Source organism: Podarcis liolepis (genome assembly GCF_965112155.1).
Source record: "Podarcis liolepis genome assembly, chromosome: 2".
In the NCBI taxonomy this organism is placed as follows: domain Eukaryota; kingdom Metazoa; phylum Chordata; class Lepidosauria; order Squamata; family Lacertidae; genus Podarcis; species Podarcis liolepis.
In genome coordinates this window covers 128,448,296-128,467,035 of record NC_139555.1, presented here as the reverse complement: position 1 = coordinate 128,467,035, position 18,740 = coordinate 128,448,296, and the positions used below count along the sequence as shown (strand labels likewise).

Below are 18,740 nucleotides of genomic sequence, written 5' to 3'. Positions count from 1 at the left end.
CCCTTGAAGTTGGCTTGAGGGCAGGGGGAGGGTCCACCCCACCAGATGAAGGGAGAGGAGGTCCTTCCTTCCATCTGGAAAATGGGAATGCTTGCAAAGATTTACTTGAAGATGAGTGCCGCATAGATAATAAAATTATTGTTTTATGGAGTTGCGCCACTTACACAAAGATTAATACCCATCATTAAAATACACAACAAAATTGTTACAGAAAAGAACAGAGCAATGTGTAGAAGATCATCTTTCTTCTCCCTGTTTCTCTTAGGGTCCAGTGTGCTTTGAAGACGTAGCTGTTCCTTTCACAGAGGAGGACTGGGCTTTGCTGGATCCTGACCAGAGAGCTCTGCAGAAGGAAGTCAAGGAGGAGGATCCTGGGATCGTGGCCTCTCTGGTAAGGCTCCCTGCTGGATCATAAGATCAGTTTTGAAATTCCATACAGATCTCTGAAGGACAAACCTCCTCTATTTTGAGGGAGCCCCATAGCGCCCCCTGCAGCATCTGAGATGTTAACACACCCACAACTCTCCATAGGAGATGCATCTCCTGTTCTGTCTGGGAATATTCTTCCACCAGTCCTGCCTTTTCCAACCAGGATGAGGCTGCTCTGAGCTGCCCAGGCCTTCTTCCATGTAGGCTTCAGAGATCTTAGGGACGTGGAGGTACATCCTGTCTAATTCTCCTTTTCCCTTTCACCATCTGTCTGTTTTTGGTTGAGCAAAGAAATGACTGAGCTTGGAGATGGAGCAGATTCCACGACTGAGCCAAATTAAATCCATCCCTGGAACGAGCCAGGCTTTTTAAATCTCCGGTTCCCATAAATAAGTTAGATAATATCAGCCAAAAAAGGCAGTAACTCCCTTCCCTTTTTCCTCTTTCACAAGCATTCATTTGCATTGTTCAATTTCTTCCACAGGCTATTATTGTTAATGATAATAATACTGCCATATACCAGTAGATTGTAGGTTGTAGGTGGTGAATTGGAAAGGAAGAAGAAGGGAGAGAACAAGAAAAATCTTCACAATGGAGAAATCATATAAATATTAAGAGTGTGGAGAGAACTTTAGTCGGAGCTCCCAGTCCACTTCCCATCAAGGAAAGCTCTTCGTTCAGAAGGAGAGCCTCACTTCACATGAAAGAACTAAAGGGGGGAAGAAATAAGTGCTTGAAATGTTGGGAAAGCTTCCTTCGCAGCTCCACCCACAATTCCCATGAGATACTTCATACAGGGGAGTGTTTGGGAAAAGTTTCACCTGGAAAACCAGTCTCAGTTTCCATTCAGTAAATCACAGCAAGGAAAATACTAGAATTGTAGAAAATGGTATAAGGCATATGGTATAAGGAAACTTGATGAGGAATTAAGGGGAAAGACAGTGTTGACCCAGAGTAGTTACAAAATTAATGTTCTCTCCCCGAGTGCCACAGACCCTCCTCCAAAGAGAGCTTCTCTGAAGAAAGCACAAGCAAAAATTACTCCATTTTACGTGAAGAAGGAAAATGAGGAGGTGGCTAAGAAACAGCAGGAGCCAGATCCTATTACTGACCTTATAGGATCTCTCAGCAGCTCTAAGGATGAGCAGAAAGAGGTTTTGGGCCCAGCCAGCTCAACTGCTAAGTCATCTCTGGCACTGAGACCAGGAGCTCAAGCGACTCAAGGCCAAATCCAGGCTAAACAGGTAGAGGAACTAATCTGAAAGAAAAATTCAAAATTAAAGCAAGTATAAAAGACTGCTACTCCCAAACGTCTGGGACCAAAGAGGGACTATCAGTCATTGGTGGCTTGTAGTACTAACAGATTACATGGAACACTTAAAATCCTTTTTGGCTGACTGTAATAAAATTCTTACCATCCTGATAGGTACTTGTAAACCCTTCTGAATAAAATCTTGCAGAGTCTGTGGCACCAGCTAATGCAACAATTTCTCTTTCCATACCATTAAAAATAGATCAATAAGGGAGGTTTGATTCGTCCACATGGCAAAAGGAGGTCTAAAACTACAAAGAAGAGCAAAAATGTTAAAAATTTAAAAAATAGTGCAATATTAAAAAGTTGACTTGAAAAAGCTTTTTAACCTTTAAAGCCATGCATCCTGTGAATCTCAAACCCTCCTTCCATAACCTTTTCCACGCATCCAATTCAATGTTATGCCCAATATCAATTGCCCATTTTATCACTGATTCCTTTACTTCTTCATCTTTTGTATACCAAGGAACAGCTTCTAAACAAACACTAACTTTACTACAGCCTCCATTTCTTCCCCTTCTATTTGCCAGGAGGTGATGGGACCAGTGGCCATGATCTTGGTTTTTTTGATGTTGAGCTTCAGACCATATTTTGCGCTCTTCTCTTTCACCCTCATTAAAAGGTTCTTTAATTCCTCCTCACTTTCTGCCATCAAGGTTGTGTCATCTGCATATCTGAGGTTGTTGATGTTTCTTCCGGCAATCTTAATTCCGGCTTGGGATTCATCCAGCCCAGCCTTTCGCATGATGAATTCTGCATATAAGTTAAATAAGCAGGGAGACAATATACAGCCTTGCCGTACTCCTTTCCCAATTTGGAACCAATCAGTTGTTCCATATCCAGTTCTAACTGTTGCTTCTTGTCCCACATAGAGATTTCTCAGGAGACAGATGAGATGATCAAGCACTCCCATTTCTTTAAGAACTTGCTATAGTTTGCTGTGGTTGACACAGTCAAAGGCTTTTGCATAGTCAATGAAGCAGAAGTAGATTCTTTCTGGAGCTCTCTAGCTTTCTCCATAATCCAGTGCATGTTTGCAATTTGGTCTCTGGTTCCTCTGCCTCTTCTAAATCCAGCTTGCACTTCTGGGAGTTCTCGATCCACATACTGCTTGAGCCTTCCTTGTAGAATTTTAAGCATGACCTTGCTAGCGTGTGAAATGAGTGCAATTGTGCGGTAGCTGGAGCATTCTTTGGCACTGCCCTTCTTTGGGATTGGGATGTAGACTGATCTTCTCCAATCCTCTGGCCACTGCTGAGTTTTCCAAACTTGCTGGCATATTGAGTGTAGCACCTCAACAGCATCATCTTTAAAAATTTTAAATAGTTCAGCTGGAATACCATCACTTCCACTGGCCTTGTTATTAGCAATGCTTTCTAACACCCATTTGATTTCACTCTCCAGGATGTCTGGCTCAAGGTCAGCAACCACACTACCTGGGGTGTACGAGCCATCCATATCTTTCTGGTATAATTCCTCTGTGTATTCTTGCCCCCTCTTCTTGATGTCTTCTGCTTCTGTTAGGTACTTTCCACTTTTGTCTTCTATTATGGTAATCTTTGTACGAAATGTCCCTTTCATATCTCCTATTTTCTTGAACAGATCTCTGGTTTTTCCCATTCTGTTGTTTTCCTCTATTTCTTTGCATTGCTCGTTTAAGAAGGCCTTCTTGTCTCTCCTTGCTATTTTTTGGAAATCTGCATTCAATTTCCTGTATCTTTCACTATCTCCCTCACATTTTGCTTGCCTTCTCTCCCCCGCTATTTGTAAGGCCTCGTTGGACAGCCACTTTGCTTTTCATTGGGATGGTTTTCGTTGCTGCCTTCTGTATAATGTTACAAGCCTCCATCCATAGTTCTTCAGGCACTCTGTCCACCAAATCTAAATCCTTAAACCTGTTCCTCACTTCCACTGTGTATTCATAAGGGATTTGACTTAGATTGTATCTTACCGGCCCAGTGGTTTTTCCTACTTTCTTCAGTTTAAGCTTGAATTTTGCTATAAGAAGCTGATGATCTGAGCCACAGTCAGCTCCAGGTCTTGTATTTGCTGACTGTATAGAGCTTCTCCATCTTTGGCTGCAGAGAATATAATCAATCTGATTTCGATGCTGCCCATCTGGTGATGTCCATGTGTAGAGTCGTCTCTTGTGTTGTTGGAAAAGCATGTTTATGATGACCAGCTTGTTCTCTTGACAGAACTCTATTAGCCTTTGCCCTGCTTCATTTTGATCTCCAAGGCCAAACTTACCAGTTCTTCCTTTTATCTCTTGATTCCCTACTTTAGCATTCCAATCCCCTATAATGAGAAGAACATCCTTCTTTGGTGTCACTTCTATAAAGTTTTGTAAGTCTTCATAGAACTGGTCAATTTCAGTTTCTTCAGCAACCAGTGGTTGGTGCATAAACTTGGATTACTGTGACGTTAAAAGATCTGCCTTGGATTCGTATCGAGATCATTCTATTATTTTTGAGACTGCATCCCTGTACAGCTTTCGCCACTCTTTTGTTGACTATGAGGACCACTCCATTTCTTTTATGGGTTTCTTGCCCACAGTAGTAGATGTGATGGTCATCAGAACTGAATTCGCCCATCCCTGTCCATTTTAGTTCACTGATGCCCAGGATGTCAATATTTATTCTTGCCATCTCATTTTTGACCACCTCCAACTTACCCAGGTTCATGGTTCTTACATTCCAGGTTCCTATGCAATAATTTTCTTTACAGCATTGGACTTTGCTTTCACTTCCAGGCATATCCGCAACTGAGCGTTCTTTCGGCTTTGGCCCAGCCGCTTCATCAGCTCTGAATCTACTTGTCCTTGTCCTCCGCTCTTCCTCAGTAGCATGTTAGACGCTGCCCAGGAGGACTCCCCTGAGTGAGTGCTTGAGGGCCCTGCTTTTGCCACTTACCATCTGGCCTGGGGCGGGGCCTGGGGCCTCACAAGGACTGCGTGCCACTTACTGCCTGCTGCCCAGGAGGAGTCCCCTGAGTGCCTGAGGGCCCTGCTCCTCCCTGCCACTTACCACCTGGCCCAGGGCGGGGCCTGACAGGCCTCACTAGGACAGTTGTTCTTGCCGGAGGGGCACAGAGTGTTTTTAAAATGTTTTTTAAAAATTTTCTTTGGATTTTTTGTATGTGGGGGGTGGGGGTGGGATGGATGTTTGGTTGGGCTTGGGGAACTATTATTTTTTCATTTTGATGTTTTTGTAATTTTTACATTTTTTTTGTTTGTATTGTTTTATTGGTTTTGTTTGTTTGTTTAAGGTGTTATTTTGTTTTTAGGGGGAGGGGTCAGGGCTGCCGGGGAGTGGGCCCCAGCCCATAAAATGGCTGGGGCATGTTCCACAGAGGGGGATGCACTGGGACAACCGATCTCAGTGATCACGGGTAGGAGGAGGAGTTACGCTAAGACCAGACCATGTCATTACAGAGGAGGCAGGTTTAGTCGTTGTCTGAGGACTATCCCTGCCTCCGGGTCTGGTCCTGACCAGATGGATACTAGAATCAGCAAGGGATACCCACATGACCTGAAGGTGCTGCTGTGCAATGCCAGGTCAATGATTCATAAGACCACTGCCATCCATGACGTGATCGTGGATGGAGGACTTGACCTGGCATGTGTAACAGAGACTTGGTTGGATGAAGCAGATGGGCCTGTCCTTGCCGCTGCTTGCCCACCAGGTTTCTCTTACGCACAGCAACCCAGGTCACGTGGGCGGGGAGGGGGGGATGCAGTGATTTTTAGGAAGTCATTAGTTTGCACCAGGCATCCTATTGGGAAGATCCAGTTCTCTGAGTGCATGTTCTGGAAGTTGGGCAATAGGGGCAGTACAGGATTCCTTTTGGTGTACCGACCTCCCCGCTGCACCAAGGATTCCCTGCCCGAGCTGCTTCAGGTCGTGGCGGATGTTCTCCTGGAGACACCTAGCCTGGTCGTCCTAGGGGATTTTAACATCCATGCCGACACGACCTTACAAGGGGCCGCTCGGGACTTCGTGGAAAGCATGGCCTCCATGGGGCTGTCCCTGAATAAGTCTGGCCCAACCCATAGCCGCGGACATGCCTTGGACCTGGTGTTTACCTCTATGGATGTTGGTGATCTGACACTAAGTAAAAGCGAAACGAAAGAAGTGCCATGGTCAGATCACTTCCTGGTGCAACTGGACTTCTCCATGACCCTTCCCCTCTGCAGGGAGGTGGGACGAATTCGGATGGTCCGCCCCCGCCACTTAATGGATCCAAATGGTTTCCAGAGAGTGGTAGGGGATGCTTTATCCCATGTTGATGGCCTTTCAGCTGATTCCCTGGTGGCCCGCTGGAATGTGGAGTTAACCAGGGCTATCGACTGTTTGGCTCCGAAGCGCCCTCTCCGATTGCATGGAGCCCGGACAGCCCCGTGGTTTTCCACGGATCTGAGGGCAATGAAACAATCGTTGAGACGGCTAGAGCGCCGGTGGCGGATAACTCATTCCGAATCTGACCGGACACAGGTTAGAGCTCAACGTCGAGCCTACCAAGTGGCGATAGCGACGGCGAAGAAGAATTTCTTCACCGCCTCTATTGCATCTGCAGAAAACAGCAGCAGGAGACTTTTTCAGGTGGTTCACAATTTAGCGGAACCACCTGCAACATCGGGGCCCAGTACGGGCCACATGTTCTCCTGCAATGATTTTGCAAAGTTTTTTGCAGATAAAATCGCCCAGATTCGGGAAGAAGTAGACTCCACCGTGGGAGCAGGGCCGGGGCGGGAGAGTGCTAGAGTTCTGTCTAGTCAAGTTGAGTGGGATCAATTTCAATCTGTTACCTCCGAGGATGTGGACAGGCTGCTTGGACAAGTGAAACCAACCACCTGTCTCCTGGATCCTTGCCCATCCTGGCTTATAAAAGCTAGCCGGGAAGGACTGGGCGATGGGCTTCGTGGGGTGGTGAATGCTTCCCTCCGTGAGGGAGCCTTCCCAGACCCGCTGAAAGAGGCGGTTATTAAACCGCTTCTTAAAAAACCATCTTTAGATGCGGCCACGATGGCCAACTATCGCCCAGTCTCAAATCTTCCATTCCTGGGCAAGGTGATTGAGCGAGCGGTTGCCGAACAACTCCAGGCACGCCTGGAAGAAGCGGACCATTTGGATCCCTTTCAGTCGGGATTCAGGCCTCATCATGGGACTGAAACTGCCTTGGTCGCACTGGTTGATGATCTCCGGCGGGCTAGGGACAAAGGTGAGAGCTGTTTCCTAGTTCTGCTGGATCTCTCAGCGGCGTTTGATACCATCGACCATAACATCCTTCTGGACCGTCTTGAGGGGCTGGGAGCTGGGGGCACTGTCATACAGTGGTTCCGCTCCTTCCTCCTGGGCCGTGTTCAGAAAGTGGTGGTGGGGGATGAGTGTTCAGACCCCTGGGCTCTCACTTGTGGGGTGCCTCAGGGTTCTGTCCTCTCCCCCATGCTTTTCAACATCTACATGCGGCCGCTGGGAGAGATCATCAGGAGGTTTGGGCTGGGTGTTCATCAGTATGCGGATGACACCCAGCTCTACCTCTCTTTTAAATCAGAACCAGTGAAGGTGGTGAAGGTCCTGTGTGAGTGCCTGGAGGCGGTTGGAGGATGGATGGCGGCTAACAGATTGAGGTTGAATCCTGACAAGACAGAAGTACTGTTCTTGGGGGACAGAAGGCGGGCAGGTGTGGAGGATTCCCTGGTCCTGAATGGGGTAACTGTGCCCCTGAAGGACCAGGTGCGCAGCCTGGGAGTCATTTTCTACTCACAGCTGTCCATGGAGGCACAGGTCAAATCTGTGTCCAGGGCAGCTGTTTACCAGCTCCATCTGGTACGTAGGCTGAGACCCTATCTGCCCGCTGACTGTCTCGCCAGAGTGGTGCATGCTCTGGTTATCTCCCGCTTGGACTACTGCAATGCGCTCTACGTGGGGCTACCTTTGAAGGTGACCTGGAAACTGCAATTAATCCAGAATGTGGCAGCTAGACTGGTGACTGGGAGCGGCCGCCGAGACCATATAACACCGGTCTTGAAAGACCTGCATTGGCTCCCAGTATGTTTCCGAGCACAATTCAAAGTGTTGGTGCTGACCTTTAAAGCCCTAAACGGCCTCGGTCCAGTATACCTGAAGGAGCGTCTCCACCCCCATCAGTCTGCCCGGACGCTGAGGTCCAGCGCCGAGGGCCTTCTGGTGGTTCCCTCATTGCGAGAAGCAAAGCTACAGGGAACCAGGCAGAGGGCCTTCTCGGTAGTGGCGCCCGCCCTGTGGAACGCCCTTCCAGCAGATGTCAAAGCGATAAACAACTACCTGACATTCAGGAGACATCTTAAGGCAGCCCTGTTCAGGGAAGTTTTTAACGTATGATATTTTACTGTATTTTTGGTTTTTATGGAAGCCGCCCAGAGTGGCTGGGGAGGCCCAGCCAGATGGGCGGGGTATAAATAATAAATTATTATTATTATTATTATTATTATTATTATTATTATTATTATTATTATTATTATTATTCTGACCTGAGGGGCTCGTCTTCCAGCGTCATCACTTTTATATGCCTGTTGTCTTTGTCCATGGAGTTTTCTTGGCAGGGCTACTGGAGTGGCTTGCCGGTTCCTGCTCCAGGTGGATCACGTTTGGTCTAAACTCTCCACTATGACCTGTCCATCTTGGGTGGCCCTGCACAGCTTAGCTCATAGCGTCCCTGAGTTATTCAAGCCCCTTTGTCACAACAAGGCAGTGAAAGTGGCCCAATTCAATTCCATATTTTTCTTTTTCCCAGTTATTGCTCCTTGAGGTGAAATCCACCAGGGGGTTTTAGGTTCAAACACCACTTTATGTTTTTCCCATACTCTATATATCAATTTTCTTATTATATGATTCAAAATTGCTTTATTTTCATGTTTTAATATGTTGTTGTTTAGTTGTTTAGTCGTGTCCCACTCTTTGTGACCCCATGGATCAGAGCACGCCAGGCACTCCTGTCTTCCACTGCCTCCCGCAGTTTGGTCAGGGTTTTAATATAATTGTCTTTTTTTATAAAAAAAAAAATCAATTTTCACCAATTTTTTAAACAGACAGAACAACACAAACAAACAAACAAACAAACAAACACAAAAACGAATAACAAGTATAATTTCATATCCTTGTTTTCTTATAACTTGTTTCTCCAACTTCCCCATACCTCCCCTTTCTGCATCCCATTTTGAAAATTTTGTTTCAACAAATCCTTACTCTTAGTTTTATCTAATTTATAACCTCCTTTTTTCTTTAAACTTAACCCTTACTGCTGTTAACCACTTAATTTTTTAAAACCAACGTCATTCTAACATTCATTAATTTTGCAATGTTTCTTAAGATAGTCCTTAAATTTCTTCCAATCCTCTTCCGCTGCCTCTTTTCCCTGGTCACGGATTCTGCCAGTCATTTCTGCCAGTCCCATATGGTCGATCACCTTCATCTGCCATTCTTCCAGGGTGGGTAGATCTTCTGTCTTCCAATACTTTGCAATGAGAATTCTTGCTGCTGTTGTGGCATACATAAAAAACGTTCTGTCTTTCTTTAACACCAATTGGCCGATGATGCCCAGGAGAAAGGCCTCTGGTTTCTTCAAGAAGGTATATTTAAATACCTTTTTCAATTCATTATAAATCATTTCCCAGAAAGCCTTAATCTTTGGGCACGTCCACCAAAGGTGAAAAAAGGTACCTTCATTTTCTTTACATTTCCAACACTTATTATCGGGCAAATGATATATTTTTGCAAGCCTGACTGGGGTCATGTACCACCTATAAATCATTTTCATAATATTTTCTTTCAAGGCATTACATGCCGTAAATTTCATACCGGTGGTCCACAACTGTTCCCAGTCAGCAAACATAATGTTATGACCAATATCTTGTGCCCATTTAATCATAGCTGATTTAACTGTCTCATCCTGCGTATTCCATTTCAACAGCAAGTTATACATCTTTGATAAATTTTTAGTTTTGGGTTCTAACAACTCTGTTTCTAATTTTGACTTTTCCACCTGGAAGCCAATTTTCCTGTCCAATTTATAAGCTTCCATTATCTGATAATAATGAAGCCAATCTCTCACTTTATCCTTCAATTTTTCGAAACTGCAATTTTCCACCAAATTGTCCTTCTCACTTTCAGGTACTGCTCTGATTCTTAAATTTCTCTCTTTCCGTTGCATTTCAATCATAGATAAGGTCAAGTCATGTTCCTCTAATTTCTTATAAACTGGTGATACCTTTTCCTGGGTGGCAGTTGCAATATCTTTAGCCTCTTCTGCAATCTTTCGTGTTGTAGCTGACTCTCCTAATAATTTTTCGATGGACTGTGTATTAGAGTTCACCTTCGTTCCCAATTCATTAATACTTTTAGTATTCAAATCAATATAATTGTCTTTAAATAGGTTGGCAAGGCAGTGATCCATGAAGGGGAAAATATCAATTATGTTTCTCATTTTATTGTGCATGTGTCTGCCTGGTAAGAAGCCAGCCTGATCTCTGTTTTTTATTTCATTCAATACTTTTTTTTAACCTGTTAGCTAGGATGTTAGCAAACATTTTATAATCATTATTGAACAATGATATAGGTCTATAATTTTTGATTAGTGTTGGATCTGCTCCTTGTTTGGGTCTCAGTGTGATAAGTGCTTCTTCCCATGATTTTGGTATTCTTCCTTCCTTTAAAATTTGGTCCAGTACTGTTTCCTTGGTTCTGATAATATATCTTCTAACTTCTTATGAAATGCCGCCAATAATCCATCCGTACCTGGGGACTTTCCTATCTTTGCTTTTGAGATTGCTGCACCTCCATCATCGCTGTTGGTACATTTAGTTGTTCTATTTTCCAATCTGCTATTGTCGGGAGTCTATTTTGTGCTATGTATCTTTCCATTTCCTCTTCGTCTTCTTCTTCTTCATGGTAAAATTTCCCATAGTAATTGAATTTTTCTTTGCATATTTCTTTAGGATCTTCAATTAGTTTTCATTTCTCAATTACTCTCTCTTTTTTTTCTTCTTCAATTGCCATGCAAGTAGCCTACCTGATTTATTGGAACCACTGGAGAGGTATAGAAATGGGGCTTCTCTTGGGAAGGGGCTGCCCCATTTGTGCTTCTCCAGGGGCAGGAGAATCCCTGCATGGTCTCTGAGGCTCCCTTTCCTTCTTCCTCTCTCCCAGGACCCTGTAGCTTCTTTTGGCCCCTTGACTCCTTGGGAAAGATAAAAGGGATGGATTCTGCAAACCTAGTGAGGATGGAAGGGGGAAGATGGACGGTAGACCTGGTCAGGTTGTCTCCTGCATCCCTCCCCACAACTTTTGAGCGCTCCTTCCCAGGAACCTCCGAGAGATCTGGTGAGTCCTAGGGGAGGGGAGATGGGGACCTGGAGGGATGGGGGGTGAAGAGGGAAAGTTCTCTGGCCAGAAATGAGATAAAGCAGGGATTTTGCTGAGGATGGGACTCCCAACATATTGGGAGGCTTCCCCTCCAGCCAGAAAATCCCTGCAGGGCCTCTGAGGCTCCCTTTCCTTCTTCCTCTCTCCCAGGACCCTCTAGCTTGTTTTGGCTCCTCAACTCCTCAGGAAGGATGAAAGAGACGGATCCTGCAAAGCTAGCAAGGATGGAAGGGGGAAGATGGACGGTTGACCTGGTCAGGTTGTCTCCTGCATCCCTCCCCACAACCTCTGAGCATTCCCTCCCAGGGACCTCCAAGAGATCTGGTGAGTCCCAGGGGAGGGGAGATGATGATGATGATGATGATGATGATGATGATGATGATAATAATAATAATAATAATAATAATAATAATAATAATAATTTATTATTTATACCCCGCCCATCTGGCTGGGCTTCCCCAGCCACTCTGGGCGGCTTCCAAAAGAATATTAAAATACTATAATACATCAAACATTAAAAGCTTCCCTAAACAGGGCTGCCTTCAGATGTCTTCTAAAAGCCTGGTAGTTGTTGTTCTCTTTGACATCTGGTGGGAGGGTGTTCAACAGGGCAGGTGCCACCACCAAGAAGGCCCTCTGCCTGGTTCCCTGTAACTTGGCTTCTCGCAGTGAGGGAACCGCCAGAAGGCCCTCGGCGCTGGACCTCAGCGTCCGGGCAGACTGATGGGGGTGGAGGCGCTCCTTCAGATATACTGGACCAAGGCCATTTAGGGCTTTAAAGGTCAGCAGCAACACTTTGAATTGTGCTCGGAAACGTACTGGGAGCCAATGTAGGTCTTTCAAGACCGGTGTTATGTGGTCTCTGCGGCCGCTCCCAGTCACCAGTCTAGCTGCCACGTTCTGGATTAGTTGTAGTTTCCGGGTCACCTTCAAAGGTAGCCCCACGTAGAGCGCGTTGCAGTAATCCAAGCGGGAGATAACCAGAGCATGCACCACTCTGGCGAGACAATTCGCGGGCAGGGAGCGTCTCAGCCTGCGTACCAGATGGAGCTGGTAGACAGCTGCCCTGGATACAGAATTGACCTGCACCTCCATGGACAGCTGTGAGTCCAAAATGACTCCCAGGCTACGCACCTGGTCCTTCAGGGGCACAGTTACCCCATTCAGGACCAGGGAATCCTCCACACCTGCCCGCCTCCTGTCCCCCAAAAACAGTACTTCTGTCTTGTCAGGATTCAACCTCAATCTGTTAGCCGCCATCCATCCTCCAACCGCCTCCAGACACTCACACAGGACCTTCACTGCCTTCACTGGTTCTGATTTGAAATAGAGGTAGAGCTGGGTATCATCCGCATACAGATGAACACCCAGCCCAAATCCCCTGATGATCTCTCCCAGCGGCTTCATGTAGATGTTGAAAAGCATGAGGGAGAGGACAGAACCCTGAGGCACCCCACAAGTGAGGGCCCAGGGGTCTGAACACTCACCCCCCCCACTTTCTGAACACGGCCCAGGAGGAAGGAGCGGAACCACTGTATGACAGTGCCCCCAGCTCCCAGCCCCTCAAGACGGTCCAGAAGGATGTTATGGTCGATGGTATCAAACGCCGCTGAAAGATCCAGCAGAACTAGGAAATAGCTCTCACCTTTGTCCCTAGCCCTCCGGAGTTCATCAACCAGTGCGACCAAGGCAGTTTCAGTCCTATGATGAGGCCTGAATCCCGACTGGAAGGAATCCAAATGGTCCGCTTCTTCCAGGCGTGCCTGGAGTTGTTCAGCAACCGCTCGCTCAATCACCTTGCCCAAGAATGGAAGATTTGAGACTGGGCAATAGTTGGCCATTGTGGCCGCATCTAAAGATGGTTTTTTAAGAAGCGGTTTAATAACCGCCTCTTTCAGCGGGTCTGGGAAGGCTCCCTCATGGAGGGAAGCATTCACTACCCCACGGAGCCCATCACCCAGCCCTTCCCAGCTAGCTTTTATAAGCCAGGATGGGCAAGGATCAAGGAGCCAAGTGGTTGGTTTCACTTGTCCAAGCAGCCTGTCCACATCCTCGGAGGTAACAGATTGGAATTGATCCCACACAATTTGACTAGACAGGACTCTAGCACTCTCCTGCCCCGGCCCTGCTCCCACGGTGGAGTCTACCTCTTCTCGAATCTGAGCGACTTTATCTGCAAAAAACTTTGCAAGGTCATTGCAGATAATGTGGCCCCTACTGGGCCCTGATGGAGCAGGTGGTTCCGCTAAATTGCGAACCACCTGAAAGAGTCTCCTGCTGCTGTTTTCCGCAGATGCAATAGAGGGGGTGAAGAAAGTCTTCTTCGCCGTCGCTATCGCCACTTGGTAGGCTCGACGTTGAGCTCTAACCCGTGTCCGGACGTGGGGACGTGGAGGGATGGAGCCAGAGAGGAATTGGGGCTTGCTCAGCTTGGCGGTGGGGGGAGGCAGGCTGCCTGCATGCTCCTTTGTCATCTGCAGGCAATTTGAGCTAGGAATAGATCACAGCTCCCCGGCCACCACAGCTCAAAAGGTCTAAAACCAGTTCTGTGATCTGAATGCCCTGCCAATGTCAGACAACTCACTGATCCTGCTTTGCAGTTTGAATGCAGATGGGGCCTCTGTGTGTTGTCTTTTCCTTTTTGGAATAACTTCTTATTTGCTTTTAAAAACAAGGATCATAGGACTAATAAATGATACTGATATGTAGACTAAGTCTTCGTGTGCCATTTGCATATCAGAAATAGCAGAATAAATCTGGAGGAATAGCTATATATCTATATATATCTGGGTTCATGAATTTGTTTGAACTGAGTTATAGTCACTTTTCCTCTTCTGTTGCTAACGAAACAATACAGTCTCCTCATGGACATGGGAGGGGGGTTCAAAGTGAAGAAAGTGCTTTACGTATAAATTTAAATTTAGACCAACCAGATTGAGGCAACAGCTGATGGGGAGTGTTCAGGTGAAGCTGCTGCTGTTAGTTTCACAGACGAGACGTGGACGTTCCATACATACCTGCATGTGATGAACTTCAACTCTTTGTCTGGAGACCAACAGCATCTGGGATTCTAATACCCCCCACCGTGAACCCAGAATGGAGGGATATCAACTGTTTCCTCTGTGAATGTTCTGCGTCTAGTCATGCCTTTTAAAACAGTGACCAGGCTTCTCTGAACCACCCAGGCCTTCTTAAATGCCGGCTTCAGAGTTTTTAAGGGAAGTTGATGTAAATTCTGTCAGGTGTGTTGTTTTTGCTTCTGTCTGCATTTGATTGACCAAAGAGATGACTGACCTTGGAGATGGAGTGGATTCCAGGATTGAGCCAGAACAAAATCCATTCCAGATAAAAGCCAAGCAATATGTCAGTAAATACTGGCCAACAAAGGCAGTGAAAACTATAGAGAGGCCCCACATCTAACTATTTTTAGTTCTTCCTCTATCACAAGCATTAATTAACTTGGTTCAATGATCTGAAGCTCCATTTCTTCCTGAGGCTCTAATTTGCTGCTCTCTTCATTGCAGATGGTGAGGAATTAGAAGGGAAGAACAAGGGGGAGCACAACAGAATCCATATAGCGGAGAAGTCATATAAGTATTCAGAGTGTGGAGAGAACATCCGTCAGAGCTCCCATTCCACCTCCCGTCAAAGAAAGAGCTTCGTTCAGAGGGATAGCCTCACTTCACACGTAAGAACAAAGAGTAGGGAGAAATTGTATCAGTGCAGAGAATATGGAAAGAGCTTCGGTAACCGCCGGAATCTCACTTTGCATCAAAGAATTCATACCGGGGAGAAACCCTATCAGTGCTTGCAGTGTGGGAAGAGCTTCAGTCAGAGGCACAGTCTCACTTCCCATCAAAGAATTCATACAGGAGAAAAACCCTATCAGTGCTTGGAATGTGGAAAGAGCTTCAAGCACAGTAATGCTCTCACTTTGCATCAAAGAACTCATACCGGAGAAAAACCCTATCAGTGCTTCGAATGCGGGAAGAGCTTCAATCGGAAGGATAGTCTCACTTTCCATCACAGAATTCATACAGGGGAGAAACCCTATCAGTGCTTGGAATGTGGAAAGAGCTTCACTAATAGTTCCCATCTCACTTGCCATCATAGAATCCATACAGGGGAGAAACCCTATCAGTGCTTGGAATGTGGAAAGAGCTTCAAGCACAGTAATGCTCTCACTTTCCATCACAGAATTCATACAGGGGAGAAACCCTATCAGTGCTTGGAATGTGGAAAGAGCTTCAATCGGAAGGATAGTCTCACTTCCCATCACAGAATTCATACAGGGGAGAAACCCTATCAGTGCTTGGAATGTGGAAAGAGCTTCACTAATAGTTCCCATCTCACTTGCCATCATAGAATCCATACAGGGGAGAAACCCTATCAGTGCTTCGAATGTGGGAAGAGCTTTCGTGTGAGTGGTGAACTCACTTTCCACCAAAGAATTCATACAGGGGAGAAACCCTATCAATGCTTGGAATGTGGAAAGAGCTTTCGTCAGAAAGGTTATCTTGCTTTGCATAGAAGAATCCATACAGGGGAGAAACCCTATCAGTGCTTGGAATGTGGGAAGAGCTTTAGTCTCAGGAACAATCTCACTTCCCATCAAAGAATTCATAGACGGCAGAAACCTTATCACTGCTTGGAATGTGGAAAGAGCTTCAGTCAGATGGTGAAACTCACTTCCCATCAAAAAACTCATAAAGGGGAGAAACCCTATCAGTGCTTGGAATGTGGAAAGAGCTTCAGAAGGAGCTGCCATCTCACTTTGCATCAAAGAAGTCATACAGGGGAGAAACCCTATCAGTGCTTGGAATGTGGAAAGAGCTTCAGTCAGAGCTCCCATCTCACTGTCCATCAAAGAATTCATACAGGAGAGAAACCCTTTCAGTGCTTTGAATGCGGGAAGAACTTCCGGGAGCGGATGAAGCTCACTTTGCATCAAAGAATCCATACAGGGGAAAAACACTATCAGTGCTTCGAATGCGGAAAGAGCTTCAGTTGGAAGAACAGTCTCACTTTGCATCAAAGAATTCATACAGGTGAGAAACCCTATCACTGCTTCGAATGTGGAAAGAGGTTCACTTATAGCTCCAGTCTCACTTCCCATCACAGAATTCATACAGGGGAGAAACCCTATCACTGCTTGGAATGTGGGAAGAGCTTCACTAATAACTCCAGTCTCACTTCCCATCGAAGAATTCATGCAGAGGAGAAACCAAAAAAGAGAAATAAAACAAAAAATATTAGACAACGCTTACGAAATACAATTGTATAGAAAAGAGAAAAGGGGGGGATATAAACTAAAAATACTGTTTATGACATTTGTATCATATATATCATATCATTCGTCAACCCATAGAAAGGCAGGCTCCCCCACTTCTCCCCTGCGTTACCCCCTCTTCTCCCCATATCCCACCCTGAGAGATCCTTCCTTCCCTGCGTTCCTTGCAGGTCCCTCGCACTTCCAACTGTCGTCTCCTTATGTGTGTCCTCCTAAATTAAAAATAAAGGAATCTTAATGTAAAATATAAAAAATACAAAAAAGTAGATGATGATGATGATTTATTGATACCCTTCCCATCTGGCTGGGTTTCCCCAGTCACTCTGGGCAGCTTCCAACAAAATAGTAAAATACAGTAATCCATCAAATATTAAATATTAAAAGCTTCCCTAAACAGGGCTGCCTTGAGAGCCAGTGTGGTGTAGTGGTTAAGAGCAGTGGACTCGTAATCTGGGGAACCGGGTGCTCGTCTCTGCAGTTGCTGGGTGACCTTGGGCTAGTCACACTTCTCTGAAGTCTCTCAGCCCCACTCACCTCACAGAGTGTTTGTTGTGGGGGAGGAAGGGAAAGGAGAATGTTAGCCGCTTTGAGACTCCTTTGGGTAGTGATAAAGCAGGATATTAAATCCAAACTCTTCTTCTTCTCCTCTTCACCAAGATGACACTTTCCCTTCATTTCCCTCTTAACCAAATCTTAACCAACTCAGACAGTGCAATATGACTCTTATAAGGATCGTCTAACAATCCAAATTAGTATTTCTCCAGTTTCTAGGTCCAGTTTCTATAAAGCCTTTGAAAAACTGTTCCAACAAATCTCAGCCAAGTCACAATGGAAAATTCTGGTCTCTTATAATGTTCATCCAATCCTGCTTCCTCTTCTTTCTTCTTTCCCTAATCTTTGGACATTTTAATCCACTGGGGATGGGGAAGCAGGCATCTTAATTCCCTTTCCTCAAACGAGATCATAGCTTGCCTTGTTCACCGTTTCCGGAGTTGCTTTGCATTCTCTGCCTCTCATTCCCACACCAGCTCAGCTCAACCTCCTCTTTCCCTGGGGCTCTTTCTCTTCCTGCTCTTCCCTCGCCTGCTCAACACATCCTTCTGCCTCTCCCAGCGACTCCTTTCCAACGACTCCCACCTTCTGACCCACACATTCCCCTCCGTCTCTTTTTCTGGGTCTTCAATGCCAAGGCGCTGCAGAAGCTTCTTTGGAGTGGATGCATCTGGTTCCCAATAAATCACGCAGAGGCAAAGTTCATTGGCAAAAGAAGAAGGTTTCTCAGCTTTTTCAAGGGATCCTTATTAAACTTGGGAATGTCTGCATGTGATCCCATCTCTACAGCTGACAAAAACACCAGAGAGAAGGTGGGCTGGAGCCTGAGAGGCGAAAGCATTGGCCTCGAACGTAGGCCTCAGGAACGCTTTCCCCCATGGAGACCTGGGACCCCTTCTCCTTCTGAAGGGACCTCCGAGGACGAAGCCAGGGCAGATCAGTCCCTGGACCGTGGAGGCGATTTCAAGTGTGACATTACACACACTTCCCCTCAATAATGAGTGGCTGAATATTCAATTTACATTTCCTAAAGTCCACAATAATCTCTCTTGTTTTCTTTTCTTTTTTTCCATAGATATTTATTAAAATTTTCAAAATGTTACTTTCATTTGCTTGTTTCCCGGACTTCCTCACCCCTCCCTTTTTTGTATTCCAATTCAATTTGTTAATTCAGCAAATCCTTTCCCACTTTATTTATCCTAATCTTTCATTGCATTACCTTGATCTATTTTCATCATTATCTTATAAAAAACCTTAAAATTCAAAACTTAAATCTTATTTTTACTAACTTCTCATAACCATTGTATTCTTTCCTAATCCTTTAAACATTTATTACTAAAGCCAAGCAATTTCATTTCAAACATCCTTCTAACATTCATCAATTATATAAAACAATCCTAATAACAAAATAAAAGAAATAAAACAATCCAATCTTCATCCAGCGTCCCTTCCTCCTGGTCCTGGGTTTTGTCAGTCCATTTTATCCCACTGAACTAGCACATTAACCTGGTAACCTTATATCCGAGGCCCTTAAGTCTCTTCCATGTCCCTTCCACGATTTTTCTGCATATTCTCCTTTCACTTGTGTGAACTCCAGCTTAATAATGCTTTTGTCCCTTTTCAACAAATCAGTCCCTTTTCCACAGTCCAGGCTGAGCTCCATGTAGTATTTAAAAGCATATTTCAAAATCCCTCCAAAATTGAGAGCCCCCATATCTCCAAACCTCTCACGGCCCATTGCCAGACTCAGAAAGTC

General features: G+C 45.5%; 2 protein-coding genes across 4 annotated transcripts in view; one reads left to right on the top strand and one right to left on the bottom strand.

The window, feature by feature from the left end:
* LOC310702297 (uncharacterized protein) overlaps positions 1–18,740 on the bottom strand; it is a 636,573-nt gene that overhangs the window by 351,246 nt on the left and 266,587 nt on the right. The gene's annotated exons all lie outside the window — the stretch shown is intronic.
* The window catches only part of LOC310702286 (uncharacterized protein), a 176,427-nt gene that overhangs the window by 12,746 nt on the left and 144,941 nt on the right, over positions 1–18,740 (top strand). The window contains exons 2-5 of one of the 3 annotated variants that reach the window (XM_083493689.1): positions 266–391; positions 10,927–11,100; positions 11,293–11,466; positions 14,667–18,042. In XM_083493689.1, coding sequence (XP_083349815.1) covers positions 10,977–11,100; positions 11,293–11,466; positions 14,667–16,426 — 2,058 coding nt within the window. In that variant the 5' untranslated portion in view covers positions 266–391; positions 10,927–10,976 and the 3' untranslated portion in view covers positions 16,427–18,042. Of the gene's footprint in view, positions 1–265; positions 392–10,926; positions 11,101–11,292; positions 11,467–14,666; positions 18,043–18,740 lie in introns of those variants that run through there. The other 2 variants (XM_083493685.1, XM_083493683.1) reach the window with 2 other exon arrangements.